The sequence below is a fragment of the Astyanax mexicanus genome, chromosome 10 (assembly GCF_023375975.1).
Source record: "Astyanax mexicanus isolate ESR-SI-001 chromosome 10, AstMex3_surface, whole genome shotgun sequence".
Taxonomy (NCBI): Eukaryota; Metazoa; Chordata; class Actinopteri; order Characiformes; family Acestrorhamphidae; genus Astyanax; species Astyanax mexicanus.
In genome coordinates this window covers 36294123-36316661 of record NC_064417.1, presented here as the reverse complement: position 1 = coordinate 36316661, position 22539 = coordinate 36294123, and the positions used below count along the sequence as shown (strand labels likewise).

At 41.8% G+C, this 22539-nt stretch overlaps 2 protein-coding genes across 7 annotated transcripts; one reads left to right on the top strand and one right to left on the bottom strand.

Annotated features, from left to right (window-relative positions):
- Positions 1–8555: 8555 nt before the first annotated feature.
- On the top strand, positions 8556–10996 carry tmem178ba (transmembrane protein 178Ba). Its single transcript, XM_007252838.4, has 4 exons — positions 8556–9232; positions 9800–9910; positions 10030–10167; positions 10277–10996. The coding sequence occupies exons 1-4, from the start codon at positions 8842–8844 to the stop codon at positions 10531–10533; spliced, it is 897 nt and encodes a 298-aa protein (XP_007252900.1). The 5' UTR covers positions 8556–8841; the 3' UTR covers positions 10534–10996.
- A 61-nt stretch (positions 10997–11057) lies between these two features.
- On the bottom strand, positions 11058–22538 carry cnot4a (CCR4-NOT transcription complex, subunit 4a). Of its 6 annotated transcripts, none has more exons than XM_049484435.1 (13): positions 22290–22538; positions 20385–20624; positions 19867–20064; positions 16904–16990; positions 16676–16777; positions 16391–16516; positions 16087–16211; positions 15615–15824; positions 15250–15307; positions 14898–15153; positions 13908–14342; positions 13410–13695; positions 11058–12561 (listed from the first exon to the last, which is right to left on the bottom strand). In XM_049484435.1, the coding sequence occupies exons 2-13, from the start codon at positions 20556–20558 to the stop codon at positions 12264–12266; spliced, it is 2355 nt and encodes a 784-aa protein (XP_049340392.1). In that variant the 5' UTR covers positions 20559–20624; positions 22290–22538; the 3' UTR covers positions 11058–12263. The 6 variants fall into 6 exon arrangements, with proteins under 6 accessions (XP_049340392.1, XP_007252899.2, XP_007252896.2 ...); XM_007252837.4 differs by having other exon boundaries at positions 11058–12565; positions 13462–13695; XM_007252834.4 differs by having other exon boundaries at positions 11058–12583; positions 13414–13695; positions 22290–22537.
- Between the last annotated feature and the right edge of the window lies 1 nt (position 22539).

The window sequence follows — 22539 nt, the reverse complement described above, 5'->3', positions numbered from 1 at the left end:
AGATACAGTTTACTATACTTTCATGTGAAAGGTGAAAGAGCTAGCGGTTAGCACGGTTAGCAGCTATTGCTAATACTGCTCCAGCAGTGCTTCCCAGGGTTAGCATCAGGCAACAGTCTGATAATTCTCACCTCTGAACTGCAAAATAGCTAGCTAGCACTTAGTTTGGTTAGTGGCAAATGTTATGACTGCTCCACCAGTGCTACCTGTGGTTAGCAGCAGTTAGCAGGTATAACTATACACATAGTGAACTCTTCATATACTGTTGTATTCAAAGTGCTTTATATAAACAGGGAAAATATAAAAAGACATCCAAACAAAATAGATGTAAAAAAAAAGCATCTTAAAAGTATTAAAAAATAAATGATAATAAAATCAATTCTTGAAAAAACTCCACGTACTGCAAAATATAGCCAAAAGTGATCATTTTCAATGTTCAAGCACTTCAAGTAGTCTTGAACAATTTAGATAAACGTTGATGTACTTTATAGAGATGATCCACATTGAGAGAGTTGCTAGAGGTTGGAATCGAACCCTTGATCTTGCAGTCCAAGGACTCCACAGTAGAGGAGTTATTATTATAACCATAAGTTATTTCTCATTATCTATTTTCTCAAAAAATATAAAATGAGAAATGACTGAAATAACAAAAAATGCAGAGCCTTCAGACCTCAAATAATGCAAAGAAAACAAGTTCAAATTCATAAAGTTTTAAGAAATCAATATTTGATGGAATAACCCTGTTTTTAAATCACAGTTTTCATACATCTTGACATGTTCTCTTCCACCAGTCTTTATGGCACTCCTCGTGCAAACATTCAAGCAGTTCAGTTTGATTTGATGGCTTGTGATCATCCAGCTTTCTCTTGATTATATTCCAGAGGTTTTCAATTTGGTAAAATCATAGACGCTCATCAACAAACATTTTAAGTGGTCTCTTATTTTTTCTAGAGCTGTATATATATAAAAGCTATCTACCTACCTACCAACAGAATGTTAAAATAAAAGTTAATGGTGGTGTTTTTCTATGGAGGGTTCAGTATAAAACGATAAGGTGTGATTACAGTAATATTATATCATGTACCAGGGCAGAGTGCCGTCATGAATGATGTAATATAGCCTTAGAGGCCTAACATGTTTGACCTCACAGAAATGACCCCTATTTGTTTGTGTGGAAAATGACTTAATCGTTCAGCTAAACAGCCTATTATAAAGTAAACAGACAGCTCAGAACTGCTCTGTGCTTACCTAGTAACCTGTGGGAATGCTTCAAACCGTATTGCTAATATTGTGTGTAAATGTGTAAAGCAGCGGTTCTAACACTACTATAGAAATAATCTATTGCACTGATATGTCATGGTATACTTTAGTTGTCAAGTCTGAGTCAAGACAGAAACTGTTAAGGTGGAATGGAAATATGTTTTAAGGCGGAAGGGAAATGTGAACAAGAAACTACCTAGTGAGGAATTAGTTACTCAGATGAGTAGTTTTACAGCACACTGGTGTATTCAATTTTTTTATGGTAAGACTTATTTTCTATCTTTTTATTAGGCTACTTTGAAAATTAACAATAGCCACTGTAAGGATTGTAAGACCTCAGTATAGTGGCACCTGTGCTGTACTGGTTTCCATTTACACCCCGAAGAAATACTTGAACCCCCCCCCCCCCCCCCCCAATTATCATTGTTTAATTCGCACCCTGCATGTATTGATGGGTAGCATAACTCAACAGAACACCTGTACTAGTTAAGATTCCGGTATGGACACTACCACAGCTGAGGTAAACCTGCCTGCTGTCTAAATAGTTGAATTAATATTTTTTTAATTGGAAGGTGGATATAATCCTAATATTAATTTTTTTAAGTTGGTCATTTGTCTCTCCATTTGTAATTTTGTGCAGATTTCATGTTTTCAATTTCAATCAATTTAAATTTTAATTTTACTAGTTAAACCTGTTCACCCATCATATTCAACCAGTTTACAAACTCCAACTGTCTTGATTCATTAGATCCTTACTTCATCGTCAGAATACAGTCTGCCAATCACGATGTGTTGCGTACATCAGCTTCAATGAAATAATGTATCTATATTTGTATTTAACAGTTCAATTTGTTTTCTCTTTGGGACATATGGATTTCTGTTTTTGTTAGTCAGATCTCCTTTAGCATTTTCTGTGGTCTTGAATGTCTTTCCCATTTTCCTTTTATTTTGTATTTTTTAACCCTTTGCTTGTTCTTCTGGCTCCTGTTTCTTACTATTTGTGTGTTGCACAACCTCCAACTCCTTACTGACCTGTGCCTGTTTACAGATCATCCAGTTGTATTGCCATTTCTATCTACACAAAAACATTTTTGCTCTTTTAGACTTTCCTTAATTTTACTGGTCATGACACGTATTAAGCTTACTTCAGTTTCTTTATTGAATCATATTGTGTAGCCATTTGGTGCTCTTTTCTTGCTTGATCTATTGTATTAGCTGGTGTAGACCATTGCAGGATTCTCATTTTGAATGGTAACAAAAAGGCAAAAAAAAAAAAAATACTTTTTCCATGTCAGATCACTTCAGTTCTGTGATTTTGAAAGTATTTAAGTCAATGTTAAATCTGTGAATCAGTGTAAATATAGTTTAAAAGTTTACAACTTTCACGATTGTTATAAACTGCAGCACTTATGTGGTCAGCTTAGAACTGTCTAGACGTGTGGGTTTTTAATCTTTTTTTATTTATTCAGGAAACAGTATAGGTGATTATTAGCAGTTCTGCCTTACTTCGCTAAAGCCCCACACACTGCTGTCAGCAGTTTAACCTGTAAAAGTAGAGACTGCATCAGAAGCTTCAGAGAACTCAAGGATAACTGCATAATGTTTCTGTTGAAAGATATCAGTCAAGATGCAGATATAGAAGAATTCCGTAGGCTTTATTCAAGCAACTTGCAGCACACACACTTACAGCTTGCTTCTCCTACTGCCCTGCCTTAGGCTCTCTCCCTCTGTAGTAGTATTAGGCTGTGTATTAAGATTCTTTCTTAGAGTGCCACCTAGTGGCACTAGAACACTGTAACATCTCCCTTTACATATAACTGGGCTATAACCCCAGTGCGGCTCCTGTGTTAAAGCACTGGCTCTGAAAGAACATAATTAATATAAACAAAATCAACAAAACATGGATACATTAGTTTTGAATTTCAAGTGACAAGTTTCTGCAGGTACTATAACTGTACTATAACTGTCCTGTGTGAACTATTTCTTTTTTTTTTTTTTTTTTTTTTTAGATAACAAAATCAGTGGTGAATCTTGCAGGTCGTTGAATGTTGCTCCTGGTTCTGGTGTGCTGTAGGGGAGGGGGAGGGGGAAGGTTGGGGGATGGAGGTTGGCTGATGGGTGCATCCTCAGCTGCTGTATCTTGTATGTCTGTCAGGCTCTCCATGCCGCCTCTAGTGTTCCAGCTGTCGTCGTCGAGCAATGGGCTGATGTGGTGTGGAGTGATGGTAAGTTGTTCCTGCACTGGACGAATGTCTCTGCGATTTCGACGGTATTTCTTCCCTTTCACCAGAATCACATATGAGCGATCACAGAGTTGGTCAATGCATAAGCCCAACGCCCAGGTGCCATCTGGATGGTTGGGGTGGAGAAGGACTCGTACCGTCTGTCCTTGTGTGATGGGTCGGAGGTCACGAGCATGAAGGTCGTATCTGTGTTTGACCGCTGCCCCTTTGACTTTTTTCTTTGCGACCACATCGTTCGTCACTATAGGGTTTAGAAGCACACTCCTTCTGGGCAGGAGTGATCGGGTCCGTCTTGACATGAGTCTTTGAACCGGTGAGCTGTCAAGACCTTCGGTCGGAGTGTTTCTCCATTCTAGCACTGCTTTCCATGGGTCTTCTCCAGCCATTGTGCAGCGTTTCAGTAATGTTTTGGCTATTTTCACTGCTGACTCCACTTTGCCATTGCTTTGGCTATGATACGGTGATGAGGTTGCATGTTGAAAGTCCCAATCATCTGCAAATTGTTGGAATTCCATGCTGTTGAAGGGGGGGCCATTATCTGAGAAGACAGTGTGAGGCGTGCCATGTCTGCAAAATTGTTTCTTGCACGCTTCAATGACAGTGGATGCAGTGTAGTCTGAAAGATCATCAATCTCCCAATAGTCAGAATAGTAATCCACCATGATGAGATACGTGAAGCTCTTGATGCTGAAAAGGTCTATTCCGACTTTGGACCACGGGATGTCCGGAATGCGGTGTGAAGTGAGTGTTTCTTTTTGTTGTTTCCCTTGAGTGGCATTACAGATGGCACAGGCATTTGTGAAGTTCTTAATGTCATCAGCAATTCCTGGCCAAAAAATGGCCTCGCGGGCCTTCCTCTGACTGGCCTCAATACCAGAGTGCCCAATGTGAATCTTCTGCAGGAAGCTATTGCGTAATGTGTTAGGGATAAAGACCCGCTGTCCTTTGAAAATTAGACCTTCTTCTGTTGTAAGTTCTTCTCTGTACGTCCAGAATGGATGAAGCGAAGGGTCTACAGCTTGCCTGTGCTCTGGCCAGCCCTTGCTGATGTGCCTGTTCAGCAACTTGGCCACTGGATCTTGAGCAGAGTGTGTCTTGATGGTCTCCAGCGTTTTTGTGGTGATGTTGGTGTTGCGGCTGTGCCTAACATGTTCAAGGTCTGCTGATGCCAGTCCCATAGCGTACACCGAGGATGGCGTCTGCATTTGTGGGTGTTCCACATTAGGCTGTGGGGTTCTGGACAAGAAGTCAGCTAAATGGAGTTCTTTTCCTGGTCTGTACAGCAGGTGTATCTGGTACCTCTGCAATCTGAGCAACATCCTCTGCAGTCTCTTCGGTGCCATGAGCAATGATTTTTTAAAAATCGCTTCGAGGGGCTTGTGATCACTGTGAACAGTGATGTGATCCCTGCCATGAAGGTACTGATCAAATTTGTCACACGCAAAGACAATGGCGAGGCATTCTTTTTCAATTTGCGCGTACCTTTGTTCAGTTGGCGTCAGCGTCCTTGAGGCAAAGGCTACAGGCTGTCCATTTTGAAGGAGTGCCGCTCCCAGGCCTGTTTCACTTGCATCACATTGCAGGGTGACTTCTTCATGAAGGTCATAGTATTTTAGGACAGGGTGTTGTGTGACTAGCTGTTTGATACAGCGTAATGCTTCTTCATGCTGTGAGAGCCAGGCCCACTCGACATCCTTGTCAGTCAGACGCCTTAGGGGTTCACAGACTTCTGACAAGTGGGGCAAAAACTTGGATAGGTAGTTGACAAATCCAAGCAGCCGTTGAAGAGACTTTACATCATGTGGCGTTTGCATGCTCTCAACAGCAGCTACTTTGTCTGGGTCTGGGCATAATCCTTCAGTGGTGAGTAGGTGCCCCATGTATGTCACACTGGGGAGCTTTAGTCTGAGTTTTCTTTTGTTTAGTTTTAGGTTTACTGCCCTGGCTCGTTGGAGGAGTGCTGTGAGATTGTTGTCATGATCCCTCATTGCTTCTTCATTGGTGTCACCGCATCCATAAACAAGAATGTCATCCGCTATTACTGCCACACCTTTGAGTCCCTGCAACACTTCATGTTGTCTTCTCTGATACTCTTCAGCTGCTGGCTTGATCCCAAAAGGCATCCTGAGCCACCTGTAGCGCCCTAGAGGTGTCCAGAATGTAGTGAGATAGCTGCTTGCTTCATCCAGCTGTATTTGCCAGTAGCCATCTTTTGCATCTAAGACAGAAAATGTCTTTGCCTTGGCTATTTCCGGCAGAATCTCCTCTATTGTCGGCATCTGATAATGTGATCGGAGTAAAGCTTTGTTCAGTACTGTAGGGTCAATGCAAATGCGGAGCTTGTCCTTTTTTTTCTACCACCACCATATTGCTGATCCATGGAGTCGGGTCTGTGACTTTGGCAATGATGCCCCTTGTTTCCATGTCTTCTATGGCCTTTGTAACTTTGTCTTTGATGGGGATTGGAACCCTGCGAGGGAGCTGCTGTATAGGTTTTATGGCAGGGTCCACCTTCAGATGGAGCTTACCAGGGAGGCATCCTAGGCCATCGAACACGTCTTCATGTGAGGCTATAAGCTCCTCTGTTGTCTTTGGTATGGTGGCGCTGTCTGCTTGTCTTGCATCGATGCTGTGTATGACGTGGTTGCTGGTGATCTGGAGTAAGTTGAGTCGTATGCAGGTGTCTGCTGAAAGCAGAGGGGTTTGTGATGTCTCCATTACATGAAATCTCAGGATATATGTGTTGCCATCGTGTTCTGCCCTGAGACTGCATTCTCCTTTTGGCTGTATCATTGTGCCATCATATAGCTTGAGAGTGGTTTTGCTTAGTGATAGGGGCGGGTTGCCATTTTGGAGCAAGCGCTGGAGGTCTCGGAAACCAATGACATTGACAGTGGAACCAGTGTCTAGTTGGCATTTGATGACATGTGAAGGGTCATACTGAAGCATTTCGTCATTGTGTGGGGCTAATTTAAGGTGTATAAACCACTTGTTCCTGTTGGCTTGCATAAAGTTTACGTGAGAGAGATAAAGCATCAAATCAGTTTCATCTTCCCTCTCCGTGTCCTCTTCCACTAGATGCAATTGTGGCTTTCGCTGTTCTTGTCTGCAGACTCTAGCAAAATGATTCCGTTTCCCACATGCTTTGCATAGTACACCATACGCTGGACAGTTGGCTTTGCCATGGATAGTTCCACAGTACCGACATGTGTTGGCATGAAATGATTTTTGTCTGGTGTGTTCTTGCATACATGGCTGTTTACTTCCTCTTTGCCCCTGGCGACCGTCTCGTGAAGCATAGTGGACTGTTTGCTGATCCTCGCCAGCAATTTTCTTAATTTGAGCTAAAGTTTGTTCATTTGCACGGCACATATCAACAGCTTGAGTCAATGTCAGTTTCGGCTCACGCAGCATCCGAGCCTGTGCATTTGTGTCTTTTGTGCCTATAACAAGTCTGTCACGGATTAAATCATCTCTCAGGCAGCCAAAGTCACAAGTGTCTGCTAGCTTTCTTAGCTTGGCTGTGTACTGGTCTGTGGTCTCATTTTGGCTTTGTTTGCAATTGTTAAACACAAACCTTTCGTAGATCACATTTCTGGTCGGTTCAAAGTGTTGCTGTAGTGCATCCAGAACTTTCTTCGGATCTGCCCGGTCCGCGTCAGGCATGTGAAGGTGACGCTGCAGTTGATGGCATTCTTTCCCCATTACTGATAGTAGCGTAGCCAAGCGAATGTTGTTGTCTTTTTTGTCTAATCCAGTTGCGATTTCGTAGTTATCCCATTGCGCACGGAAAAACATCCAATTGCTGAACACGTCGCCCTTCATGTCCATGGGCTCCGGGGTTGGGATGTGATACGCCATTCTGAAGGTTGCTGTCTTTCTTCTAGGTTGAGTTAGATTTCCAGTCTGCACACCGTTTGTTCATATGTCCAGAAAAGAAGGAAGCATCCAGGTTAGACTTCTGACACCATGTTGAAAGATATCAGTCAAGATGCAGATATAGAAGAATTCCGTAGGCTTTATTCAAGCAACTTGCAGCACACACACTTACAGCTTGCTTCTCCTACTGCCCTGCCTTAGGCTCTCTCCCTCTGTAGTAGTATTAGGCTGTGTATTAAGATTCTTTCTTAGAGTGCCACCTAGTGGCACTAGAACACTGTAACAGTTTCTATTCATGGCAGTGAAGAGAATATCTAGAATAATTTTAGTGGCTGTGCTTTGCTTTTCTTTAAACCCAGATTTACAGTCAGATTGATGATCAAGCCTCACCTTTTTTGTGAAGCTAAATTACATGTACTGTTTTTCAGATAATGGGCATTTTCAGGGCTTCAGCTATTGCGTGAAAATAAACAGGGTGGATTATTAGAGACAATAGCTTACAGCAGGGAATGTATGTAATACATACCTAATTGTATTCACCAAAAATGGCTAGCAGCTGCTAAGTGTTTATTAAATGCATGACAAAGATTTTCTTTGATTTCCAATTAATAATTTAGCAGGAGTGAGCTCTACTAATTCTTCTATCTATCTTCACAATACTGTGGCTTGGCAGTTAGCATATTCAACAGAGTTTCAACATAAATATTTAGACTGCCATCCCTTAATTGTCTGTATACTCTGTGAAGCTTGTTTGTAAGGGCTACTTCTGAGTTTTTTCTCACAGTCCGTTTTAAACAGGATTCAGTTTTGTCTGGATCATACAGTGAAAAAAAAATCAAATGATCCAAAAAATCCATATTAGGGGTGTGCTACATCGTATCAAACGCAATAATATCGCTAACGATATTATACCCTGAAATATCCTGATATCATTCACCTCAATCACATCAGGGTACTCCTCTTTTTATTTATTTAAAAGAAAAAATCGCACTGTTCTCATTTTCCATTATATATCTAGAGACAGATTATATCATTTATTATTATTTTGACACTTATATATTCCTAATTTGTATAAAATAAGGCTGAGGTTTTACATGTATTTTATATTATAAGGGGAATATAGCCTGTGCTCTAGCTGGGACTGGGCTGCTGCTGTGTGTGAGTGTATTGGCTGTGCAGATTAAGGGAGAGTAAACGGGCGGACGCGGTACGTCGATCAGAGCTAAACCTGCTCCTTTAACGTAGGAGGACTGATTACCGCCCGAGCGCCGCGCGCGGACCGCTGTTCATCTCCACACGACAGATCGCCATTGAGCAGAAGAGCAGATATAATAATTCGTATGTTTTATAGTGAGAGGATGCGCAAGCAGCTGTGATTCAGAGCCTCCCTGAGGAGGGGTTTTCTCCATGGCAGGCTGCTGCTGCTGCTGCTGCTGATGCGGCCTTAGCTGAAGCCACCATGGCGACGGGGAAATGGCTATTGTACGCCGGTCTGTCTCTGTCTCTGGTCGCCTTGTGTTTCCTCACCGTCGCCATCTCGTCCGACCACTGGTACGAAACGGACGCCAGGAGGTACAAGGAGCGCTGCCGAACTTTCTCGAACCGCCGCAGCGACCCGGGCTTTATCTACATCCCGAACCACAGCCTCCCTCTGCGGGCTGCGCGCCCGGAGCTCCGCGGGGAAGAGCGAGCCGAGCCTAGGCGCGGGGCGCCGCGAAACCGGCGGCATCTGTTCGCCATGAGCGCCGCGGACGAGTGCAGCAGACGGTACAATTCCACTAACGTGGGGCTGTGGACCAAATGCTACAGATACGGCTTCGACCAGGATATTGAGCTCCTCATTCAGCAAGGTGAGCACTGAGGTTATAATAAACCATAACAGCGGGTTTTTATTGTAGTGTTGCTTCTAAAAAAATGAAACTAGCATTTGTCGTTTTGGTTGTCGCTTTTAATCGTGCATTTTTAGTGTTATTAGAGCCATTTGTAGAGAATCGATGCATGACCATTGAATGGCTGGATAGCTGCTCCTTCTGAGAACGCTTGCCCTAAACTGGAAGCCATGAGAAATTTTGAATAGCGCCAGATTTAAGAGCATCACCAGATTCAGACCTACTAGTTAGATCTGCCTGTCTGCTAGAATTGCTGATAGCCATTAGTCAATTAAGTACAGCTATAACATATAGGATATATATATATATATATATATATATATATATATATATATATATATATATATACACACATGCAGGCCTCAAGGAGTTGATTGAAGTGCTCAATGATTAGTTTGGCATCTTGTTTTGTTTCACACACAACATGAGTAATTGGCCTTTCTGTGAATGGTATTTAGAGATTTACACCATATGATCAGAGATGCAGCATCAAGTCAGATGCCATCTGTGTTTTTGTCTTTATTTTAGGTATAATTGAGCGCTGCTCCTACATTAAGTATTACTACTCTGCATCAGTGCAGAAGGACTTCTCCTACAACATTACAAGAACCATTCAGCAGGATGACTGGCATGCCTTGCGTGAGTGATTCTTTACTTTTATATAGATTAGGCATCTATTGTATTTTTTTTGTAAAATTACTGCTTACAATTGTCTGTTTGCCAAAGTGCTGTTCATGCTAATAATCCTTGTTCCTCAGATCTTCGGAGGATGACAGCAGGCTTTATGGGCATGGCCTTATCCATAATCCTGTTTGGATGGACAATAGGGCTTCTGGGCTGCTGCTGGGAACAGGGCCTGATGCATTATGTGGCTGGGCTTCTTTTCCTCATGGGAGGTAAGATTGGATGTGCCGGAAGCTTTCAGGGTTTGTTTTCTTCTCTTCTGGTTCTTACATTTATTGTAACCCATTCTACTCTTACAATGAATGTTTTGTCTCATCTTAGGTACCTTCTGTATCATCGCCCTGTGTACATGTGTGGCTGGCATCAACTTTGAATTGTCCCGCCAGCCACGTTACCTGTTTACTCTACCAGATGACATAGGTCACGGTTATGGCTGGTCCATGTTCAGTGCCTGGTGTGGCCTGGGTCTGACCCTCATTGCTGGCTTTTTCTGTACACTGGCACCTTCCATCCAGCCTCCACCACTTACACGCACAACGTACCCTAAATCTCGCATGGAGAATGGTACAGTGTGCTAAATGCCAACAGAAAGAAAACATGGATGAGCACACACATGAACTGCAGGTGCACTGCTGAACTTCCTGAAGGGAAGTGAAGGGACTGATACGTGCACCACATGCTTCTATTTGACGACACATGGCAAGCGTGAACATTGACATGATTGCAGGCTGCCTGTGGCTCTACATGAATCTCTGCTGTGTAAAGAAAGGAAAAAAAACCCCTTTGTACAGACATTGTATATAATCGGTTAACCTGACGTGACATCGGCACGTCCTTGATGGAGTGGTTCTCGTTCTTTGTGCAATATTTCTTTTTGTTTGAGAAAAGATTAGAAAGTATCACTCAAAGCCATTTGAGCGCACCAAGACCTCAAGGTTACATATATATCTACCAAAAATGATAACTGTCAATAACATTATGTGCTGTTGTTTTGAGTGTGTTCATTATTTCATTAGTCAATAAAACTATTGGTTTAAGAAATATTTCACATTTTCTCTTCAGTTGGACACAAAGGAGGGGGAACAAAAGATTAAAACCGAGGCACTGAGTACTCAATTTTATTTAGGATTTTGTTGTTCCAGACCTGCAGAAAAGTCAAATCTTTTATTTTTCTTCTTTTAGCTCTTCACTTTTTATTAAATGTTATCTCAGCAGCATGTTAAAACCAAAATGTTGGACTATATTGACTTTTCCTGAAAGAATGAATAAGAGTCTGATAAATACTGTTTAGTATGGGCCACACAGTAGAGAGAAAGAAAAGGAGAAATGATATAGCCTTGAAAAGGCCTGAAGTTATTGTGTTACTGTCACATTGATCATTACCAATAACAGTGATTATCAACCCACCTTGTTTACATCGCCATCTCAGTCCCTCCTTGGCTACCCAAAATTGTATCACCAATGCTTATTTAAGACTGGTGGGATTGATCAATGTGCTGTGCAGTCTTAATCCTTCTCCCTCACTAGGAATGGAGTGACTAAGTACCACATGGTGGCATCTCAAACCCTCCATAGACCGCTTTTACTAGTGAGTTAAATGTGAGTCAGGACCTAAAGCCCCTAGCCATCATTGGGGCAGCGCTCCATCCTCTGATACAGAGGTACAGCAGTGACTCCCCCATGCTGGGAAGGGGCCTTTAGCACCCCCTCAGGGAACCAGGGGTCTCTACACATGCACTGTTGTGTCATCAAGTCTTGTGTGTGGATCTGCACCATAGACTTGTGAGGCAAAGACACCGGTGCACTGTACTGACTCCTCTGAAATGATCAGTTATCTTGTCTTGTATTTTATGGAACAGCGGTCATTATCTAGACCAACACATTCACAGTATAAGATCAGAATGGGAACCTAGGATGGACAGATGTTTGGCGAGTGAAACCTCAACAGTTTACTTCCATTTGTATAAATCATTGTTATCTATGTGTGCCCACTGAACGCTTACCATTTCTCAAATCCTTATGCATGAGGGATCGCCATGCGTGTCCTCAACCAGATGTTGGACACCTTTGTATGGGTGATCAAAAATATCACCCTCACTATTCCAGCTTTGCGTGCCCTTCCATAAACCACAAGGCGAAAAGAGTGTGCCTCAAAGAAACAGTCAGACAAATGAATGTTGTAAAGGGGGTAAAGAGACGGGGCAGATGTATAAGAGCTTATGTTATGTTATTAATGATCAGGATATTCTGCAGCCTCACGCGTCATTACAGTTAAGTTAAGAGAGATGGAGGGAAGGGGAGCTTGTCCCTAGTGGCGGTCCATGCCGGCGCTCTGTAGGATGTCTGTAGCGGTCTGCGCTGGAGGTCTAAAGGCTGTCTGGAAGCCTGGTGGTGGAGAGTGGAACTGACTGGGGGCGAGTGTGGGAGCGGGAAGGTAGGGTGCCCAACCGGCTCTGTGCAGCGAAAGTTGGGCTGCTGCATCCAGCAGGCCTGTGTGCTGAGGCTGGGGCGCGGCCACTGAACTGCCCGGTCCGTCCATCTCTGTCAGAGCATGCAGAGACTTGAGCCAGTGTGGCGGGTTGTCGTCTTGGAGACAGTCCAAACTGCTACCTGCGGACGCAGGGATACCTTCAGTAGTAAACAAAGCGGAACAGAAAATATAAAGCGTCAGGAAATGGATGTTTTATCTAATCTGCATCTTTTTTATCATTATGACAGTAGAATTTAAATCTATTCTTTTTGCAAGGGGCACACCAAGATAACGGCGGTACTGCTCATTGTCTCCAAGTTCCATTTAGCATTGCTCCATTATTAAATTTAATACACAGACATTAAAATCTGTTGGTGACCTGTAGCTTGACTTTTACAATGGAAAGACAGTTATTCAAAAGATTTAGCGAATTGTTTTACTTTGCAGCATTTAACTTGAAAATCATCCAATAAAGAGGTATGTTGCCAACACCCAACTTGTATCAAATTCAGGGACAAACAGTTATTAACTAAATGTAGAATATATCTACACTTTTAAAGAACCTACAGGTCCACCATAGAGCAGGTATTATTTGGCTGGTGGGTCATTCTCAGCACTGCAGTGTCACCGACATGGTTGACATGGATACAGAGTTTTACAGATCTCAGTGCTGGTCCACCAGCATATAGTCCACCAACCAAAAAATATCCACCCAACAGCATCCAGTGGCCACTGCACTGATGAGCCTCTGACTTTACATCTACATGGTAGACCACCTAGGTAAAGGTGTCTAATAGAGCAGACCATGAGCAAACACTTTTTATTATAAAATAAAAGGCATAAAATATAAAATAAAAAGGTACTGCTGTATCTGATCCACTAAAACAAATAATTACTTGACTATACAGTAACAAACATTATCCAGGGACAAATACAAAACTAAAACAAGGTATGAAGTCATGAAAGTGAGTAATAAACTAGCACTTGCTTTCTTCCCGATTGCTGCCCGAGATTCTGGAGGACCAGTGAGTCGTACCGGTGATGATGGCGGGATCCATCCAGCTGGCCGTGCCATCCCAACTGAGGCTGTGTGAGAGCCCTACCGACCCAGGTGGTGCACCAATGTGGTTTACGCTGGAAGTGGACGAAGAGGAGGATGAAGAGGAGGTAGAGTTTGGGAGGCCTCCGAAGTTGATGTTGATATTTGGCAGGAGTGCTCTTAAGCCGTCCTGCCATTCTTTCACATTTATGTTTTCCACTGAGTTGTTTTCTGCAGAGAAAACGAGCATTACAAATTACATGAGAAAAATCCTTACTACAATGGATTTTAACAAGGAAAAAACTGTGGTATTTAGATCACTGGGTTACAACTGTACAGCTGCGTTAAGGCCAGGTGCATGCATTTATTATCGGACACCCACTTTCATATGCTAAAAATTCATACAATTAAAGTGATACAAGCCAGCTGTACTGTGTTCTCACCTGATATAGGTATCCCCCCGAGGCCTGTGTTGTGGTGCTGTGGTGGGCCGCTGACCTCTAGAAAGTGGCTGTGTGCAGCAGCTGCACTAACCGCGTGGTTCAAGTGTGTGAGGTTATTGCGGGTGGGGAGACCCATCCAGGGGTGGCGCGAGGCTGTGTGTGGGGGCAGACTGAAGGAGTTGTAGAGGCCTCTGTGCTGCAGCTGAGGGAAGCGCTGCTGTCCATTGTGGAGGCCGGGCTGGTGAAGCGGGAGAGTGGGAGAGCAGGGTGAAACCTCCTGAACAGACAGCTCCTTCTCGATAAGGTCAGCTAGGGCTTTCCTGGTCACGTCGAAGGGGTCAAAGCCCAGGTCATCATCCTGTTGCTGCTGCTTGGCCGAAGAGCCAAAACCGAAGGCTGCTTGCCAGTCAGTGGAGGAGGCGACTGGGATGGTGTCTGAAAGAAACAAGGGTGATTGAACGGATGACATTGAAGCACATGCTTTGTTTGGTCTGCTTGTACTTGTAGTATTAAAGATTAAGGGTGTAACTGCACAACAAGTCATTAAGATGATGCAGTGCAAATTGTACCACTGTCTTACATTCGGATGACGGATACAGAATTATTTTTAACAAATATGTGTGATTTTTTTTTATATATCAGTATGTCATACAGGGACAGACCCATATATGCAAGTCAGTTTGAAATTTCTTAACAGAACTGCAGTATGAGAAAGGAGTGCTAGAATTGAAGCATGCCATTTGTGTGATGCTAATTAGTGGGACATATGCTTCTACTACTAGTTAGTTATACTAACCGCATAATTCCAGAGAAAACGTTAAACAGCAAATGTCAGATACCAAAAATTTAATTAATAGCCAATTACACATTAATTAGCTGGGAGAACCGTGTGCATTTCATTGTTTTAATAAAACTTGCACAAGAAAAGACTGCTGCTAGATCTTCTAAACTCTTATAATCTTTTAAACAATGAAAACTGAGTGGATGTACCTGAGGCAAAAAGGCTTTGTGGCTCAGGGGTCATGGGCCAGTCACTGCCCCCCTGTGGGGAGCTGGGGAAAGAGGGCAGGCTGCTGGGGATTGGGTTGGGGTGTCTGAAGTTACTGTTGTCTGAAAAGAGCGACTGAGACTCTGCAGCCGCCCCCTCAAAGGGGGAGCGGGCTGTTAAGTCAGCGACACTGATGGGCACCACCAGGCTTGGCTTAGAAAGACCAGGAGGAGGGGAGGGTGAGTCACTACTTGGGACCTGAGAAACCAGAAACACAAAGGAAGATCAAAACCATAGATAAGACACTGCCCCAACCACAATTCTCTTTAAACTATACAGTATAGTAGTACTTGCCTGTGGTATATTCTCCCCATTCCCTATGCTTACAGGTTCTGTTGATTTATCAACAGGACTGAAATAACAAACCAAGAAGATAAATCAGCCTTTGTCAAACGGGCAACAGAGCGAAGTTGTTATGTTGAATATAAACAACTCTCTTGAATGCTTAAATGTTACAATTATTTCTGAAAAGTATTTAACACATCACAAGACAAGTTCATGTCAATACCAATTATTTCAGTATACTAAAAATATTTTTACAAAATTACAAAGTTATAGCAAAGTGTGAATAACTGAGAAATACACAACAGTTTGAACATGTTCTTTAAATTTTGATAACAGCAGTTCTTGTAGGGTTTAGTGTGTATTATAATGTGTACCTGCTTGGCTCTAAGGCTGAGGGAAAGGGTGGAAGGCCTGTGCTCTGATCTGCTCCCAGTTCAGGGTCTGGTTCATCTGGAGTCAAGTGATCGGAGTCTGTTAGGCAGTCTAAAAGAGGTGGGGACTTGCGGTGTTCTGTGGGTAAACCGTTAACTAGTTTTCCATAGCCCTGTAACAAGGGCCAACCCTCTTTATTGCTACTGTTTGGTCTGCAGATGGAAGAGGCAAAAACAAGGCATGTTATTATCTGTAAATTGTTAAGTCCTCTATAGTAAAGATTCAGAAAGCAGACAGGGGTCACCTTTCTTTTCCACAAAGAGTGACTGTAGGCAGTCATAACAATTAAGCTGGAGGCCACCAGACAGACACACGTGCCACCATGAGGTGCATCTGCCTTGTTTGAATGAAAATCTGTAGCCACACCAGCTCTTTATAGAAAAGATTGGTCCCTCTGATGTAAATAAAAATCACCTTTGTGTAGCATTTGTTTTGCTTTTTGATTTCTCCCCTCCGCATGTTGAAGTTTGTAGAAAATTGGGATTCATTTTGTAAAGATCTTGGAGTAGTTTTTGCTCGTACTCCTGGTGTTTCCCAGCCTATTTTAACAGCATAAATACACAGTGGAACATAAATTGTTTATCAAAACAGACATTTTTCTCATAACCTTACCTGGCTTTTTTCCCCCAGCACATGAATTGCATGACAACATGGCAACTGGAACTGTTGTTTTTTAAAATGCTATTCCCAAAATGAATGAAACGATTCTGGCACTTGCCTGCATTTCCTCTTTAGTGAAACTAGCTGCCTCATCTCCCAGTTCATGTAGATACATACAGTCTGGCTTGGGGCACTGCATGCTTTTCAGAAAATAGCTGCAGTACTTTGTTGTACCTAAAGAAGCCTTTGAGACCAAAAAAAAAAAAAAACACAAACCATTTGAAAGACTCCTATCTCACACTAGAGCATGAAAACAAGTTACATCCTCATGTACCTAGATATGTATGTATTTATGAACAATCCATGAAAAAATGTCTGCATTCTTTTTGGACATTGGACTCACCTTAAGTGTTCTACCATCCACTACCACATTGTTGACACACTGTATTGCTCTTAGGGCATCCTCTGAGCGGACGTAAGTAACATAGGCACTGGCACTAGGACCCTATAGTAAAACAAATCGTTTCAGTTTTAACATAGACAGGCTCTATGGTACAAAGTTATTTACAATATAAAGTGACATAAGTACACAAAAAAAGTGTTATTTTAGGGTCAGTGTAAGGTTTCTCACCTGTGAGCCTGCATAAGACGTACTATTGTTGATGACCACTTTATGTATTTTGCCGAACTTTCCAAAATACTCAGGCCTCTTAAGTACCTGAAATGGAAAGATACAGTTTAGGCATTTTACAAGATTTATTTGTGACTTCCAAAAACAAATATAGGAAGTCAAGTAAAAAAATTGAATATGTACCATCAAGTATCATTCCAGAAAATTGTATCTATGAAGCTTAAAACAGTAATTCTGAAAATGATATTAAGCTAATTATGCATCCTTAGGTTTTAGACATGGAAATAATATAGAACTTACACTGTTCACACACCACAAAGCAAGTTAGCATACATACCAAACAAATTTAAAAGATATGAAAGGCACATCGTTATGGTTATCTATGGTTTAAATTACAAACATGTTTAAACTTTTTACAGTTCTGTCTGCCTGACTGTATAAAGTCTGTCCAAGTCTAGTCTTAGACTATATGTTCCCTTTAGATTAAAACATTCTTTTCAGAATGCTGTCCAGCCCAAAAAACACAAATGTGACCGTTCCTCCATATAAAGATTAACCTTAAGCCTACACAAAAAGGGGCATTAATGCATGTTCAAAGAAGAGGCTGAGCTCATATTTAATTACTTATGCTGTGCTCCTGATCCTGGAACACTGTCATCTTAGTTTTGTCTATCTTTGAGCCAGTATATGAAAGCAGAGGCTGCACATTCAGTGTGCTGCTCTGCCAAATGACTATTCAGATGCCTGATTGGATACCATGTTGCTTAGTGCAGAGAGAAACAGAAAGTATGTCATCATTCCTCTCCAAAGAGAATACAGATGCTTCTGTTTTCAAAGGAAAAAAAAGAGAAAATCTGCATTAGAAACAGCTGTGATCCCTGCTGCAGGACCCAGCTCAGTGAGTTAAATGGTGCTCTTATCAAAATCTGCAAGAAAAGCTTGTCATCTTCAGATATGAAATTGGCCTAAACACACCTGAATGTACAAATGGGCTCATTGAGACGGCTTTAATCTATTTTACTGCTCCAAACTAAAACTAATAAAAAATAATAAATAAATAACAAAAAATAGGAAATTACATTTTTAATAATAAAGAAGTTATAAATGGCAAATACATACAGATGTAGCAACTTTTAGCAGAAATGTCCGGTAAACATCTTAACACATGTTTTTCACAAGATATACAGATTTCACAGGAAACCTAATAATCCTTACTCCCAACTGAACACAGAAGTTAAGAGGCCCAATCCCATTTCATCCCTTGGCCCTACCCCTTACCTGTCCCGATTCTCGTTAGGCTGGAGGGGTGGGGGAAGGGATAGGGCTTGTTACCCCTTCATGCAGAGATTTTTTAGATGCACACTTCAAACGAAGGGATATAAGAATCACTGGTAAAAAACCCTTGAAGGGTTGTCCCAATTCTTAGGGTGGAGGATTTCATTTGAAAAGAAGGGGTAAGGGTAAGTGGTGGGGCAATGGGATTGGGCCTAAGACTGACTTTTCATGACTTCTTTAACAAAAACCTTGGCCTGTACTGACAAAACATCTCACAGGACTGAAATAAATACACCTGCTCAAGGCTACAACTTACCATTATTTCCAGAAGCAACAGCTCTATTGAATTTTGATTAACTGACTAATTGAACCATCATTTACCTTCCTACTTCCATGTAAGAAGCAATTTCCTCTAATAAAGCGCAATTAAACACAAACTGTTGTTTATCACACTGTCCTCAGTGCTTCCTGTAATGTGGTTCTATTTATTCAGTATTATCATATACATCATATGATCATTACACAGCATTGTAGAGCATTTACATTTAAATAAATAATTCATAAATGGATTCTTTATTCATTTTAAACTTGGTGATGATGATTAATAATCAGTATAACTGACTGACTGTTGTAGCCCTAGTCCAAAACCACTTCTCAATTGCTCTAACTCTTTCCAGGCTGTCTCTGTTTGTGACATCCTCTATAACTCAAATAGCATTTAGCAGTGAAACGAAAAAGATCATAACTTTTGTTTAGAAGTGACTCAGCACTAACCCTGGCATCTAAAACTTAATGTCCACCTTCACATCTCACAATCCTTTGAGACACGATGAAACAATGCTGAAAAGGGCATTGTTAACTGTTACAAAACTACACTGATGCCCTACATACACAAAACATTACTTTCTTGTAGTACAATATATGGACACAACACGAACAATCAATTATGCTGACCTCAAAATTGTCCAATAAGTTCCTCTTAACATCAATGTGTCAGTATGACCATAAAATAATAATAATAATAACTAGATTGCAGTTCCTACAGAAACTGTGAGTGTGATTGCAGTGCTGGCCGGGGTACCCAAACTTTTGACCCGTGGCTCCATTACACACAGTACTGGAGTTCTAGCTGCCGTCCTTCGATCTAGCTGCCATCCTCCGATGCCATTCATTCCTATGGGGCCACTTCGTACGACAATCGTACGAAATTCGTACGTCGTAACGTTTCGTGACGCATATTTTCGGAAAGAGCTCAATAAGTTCTACAGGTCCTCAATTGGTTTCATCTTCGTATCTCAAAAATTGTGACATACACGGCCGTGCAAAGTTCTGCCCATTCATTGCATACTGCAATCACACTTATAATAATAATAATAATAATAATAATAATAATAATAATTATATATATATATACACACACACACACACAGTTACTTCTAGGACAATATATTATCCAAAAGTACCACGCCTACTTTCCACAACATTTAAAGAGATTTAAAGAACAACTACATATTCACTTGTAAAATGAAACAAGAGCAGGTGACCCATATTACAATCCAAAAACATATTATAGAGTCACAACACACTGAAAATAAAGCCATCCCAGAGTGACACTTTAAACAAACTAAACAGAGTATATGTCCGGTTAACGAAAAACGCTCTTTATCTTAGTGTAGATTGCCCCTTACCTCCGGGTCTGCAAGCCTCTGCGAAAGTCCCACCACAAACACTAGGTTCCGCTGGACCACACGGACACTGGCAAGGTGCTTACGATTCTCAGTCACCTTTTGCTTCTTCTCATTCTGCTTCTGCTTCTTCTCATTCTTTATCCTTTGGATCTCCTCCTGTGACAAAGGTTTGTACACAGCCGGGTCCTCTGGGTATGGCTGCAGCACACACAGAACAAACTGTTAGTCTGCTTCCTCAAACTTAGTAAACACTACATCACTATGTGACACTCTTCTTCAGTCTCATGAAATAAACTTAAGTATTGTTATTGATGAGCAGCACTTTAACACAAACATTATTAATCACATCATTTAGACAAAGTTTGACTAAATTGACAACGCATACTTGCTTTAGAATCACAGCTTCATGACTAAATGAACTCTAAAGAGCAAAAATGATGGCAATTTAGTCACTTCTGTTAATGGAATAAGCCATCAATCCCTGGACAGCAGCAAAAGGCTGTTTCATGGTGCTCTACCTTTCTGCAGGCTGGGCAGAGGCCATTCTCATCTGTCCGGATGCGGTGCCAGCAGAAACGGCAGATTTGGTAGCCGCAGGTGCACGGGAAAAAGTTGACATCGTCAATCTCAAGTGGTTCCATGCACAGAGGGCACTCCATGGGGTCTTCCTTCAGTTCGGGACTACGGGACATCCTATTGCACTGGTACAGTAGAGCCTCAGATCACAGCAGTTCCCCAGAACAGGACACTGAGCAAAGCTGAGAAGAGAAATCAGGCACAAAGAAAATAAAGAATGAGAAATGAGGTCAGAAGGAAAGGTGACATCTTGCCAGGATCACTGGTGCTTTAAGAAGAATGGAAGCCCTACAGAAGACACACTTATAAGCCTACAAAAACTGCCACTAACTATGTCACTCTATCACCTCTAAAACAAATCAATATCCTGCATAAACATGAGGTGAACATTGTGTTGCAAAACACTGAAGCACAGGAATGATGTGGAGATAATTCATTAGATTTTTTTATGTCATCATTATCTAGTTTATATTCTTCTCATATTTTGTGTCACATATTAAGAATTAATCCACTCTAACAGAAACACATCACAGCCATTGGATTTAAAAAAAACAACAAAAACAACAACAACAAAAAAAAACAGGTTTTATACTTGACAATAAACTGTCTAAAGCTGTGAATCCTAAATCTGGTCCTGGAGGAGTTAGTTACTGCACTTTTTTTAATTATTACCTTCAACTCAGGAGGGCTTGTTAATTAATTAGTTGATCAGGTGAGTTAATAGATGAGTATACATTAAACCATGCAAAGCAGGGGGTCCTTCCAAGACCAGGGTTGTCAACCTCTGATAAAAAAAATAAAACACTGAAGGAAATAGACTTAGCATAAATAACAGACTAAATGCAACACAATTAACCAATGACATTTCCTAACCTCGGGTTGACATTTAAACTGTCAGTTATATGTTTTTGTATGTAAACAGTGTCAAGTCAGGACTGTCACAACCTTGTAACAGGTGACCTAACTAGTTAGGTTAGCTTTCCCATAGGACAAAAAAGCATCACAATCAGGTGTGTGAGGCTTCAAGTAAAATCCAGGCTGAAAACGTTAAACATGAGATGTGTTTACTATTGCTACTCTATAGAAACAATGTCCATCTCAAAAATCAAGCTGACAAGTCATAAAAACCTCCCAAGATTGCATCAGAAAGCTTGACAAGAAATTATTCACATCTGACATCCTGAATCTGAGACACATCCTGCTCCTCAAACATGAAAACTACTGGAGTCAAACCACAAAGAACGCCAACGCAAATGGCAGCTGAGTGCTGGGAGGGAGCGAATTCGGTGTAGCATCTTCTTTATCTTTTTACCGAAACGCAAAACAAGCGCTCTGACACGTTAGTCACATCTCCGTACGACAACAAATGAGGCAGGAGCGGCTGCGGCTAACCTTCAGAGCCTGGCGGCAGGTGAGATGCTAAAAGCCGGTCAGCTGCTCCCCAACCCGGGACCAAGCTGGAAGTGTCGAGCGGCGAAGAAAATACAGCAGAAACCACACTCTTTTGGGCTATTTGGGGTCACCAACACATAAGGAGAATGTGTCTAGGACGATGAAATATATGTCCAACTAGTAAAATCAAATTTATCCCAAATCCTATCTTTTATTTTTCTGCATAGTGAGCAGTACATTATTGCGGCCTACACTGGCCCAAAGCCTGCGACTCTCCAACTGACCTGCCCGGCTCTAGCGAAGGGGTCGCCGCCTGTAGCTTTGTCAACCTTCCCCTGGACTCCACTCTCCGTTTAAAACAAGACGAACCGTGTCGCCTTCAAGAAACTACTCAGCCACATTAAAGAGGTTAATGTTCGGTACAGCTGCACCTGAATGATTTTATGGCTACTCACTTTAGCTTTCCAAATGCAGGGAATTCCACTCCACAGATATCCACGGTCTGGGGCGGAAGTTGTTCCTCTAAACAGCGCGGACTTCTTGAGCACACACTTCCCAGCGCTGACTCGTCCAGCTCTGGGTTTAATAGCTTGCTCGACAGGTTCCTTTTCAGTTTAAATATGTCTTTAGACAGGAGCTTCTCACCACCATCTTACATTGAACTAAGGAGGAGGGAATACAGTAGCCATTCAGCACTCACTGAGC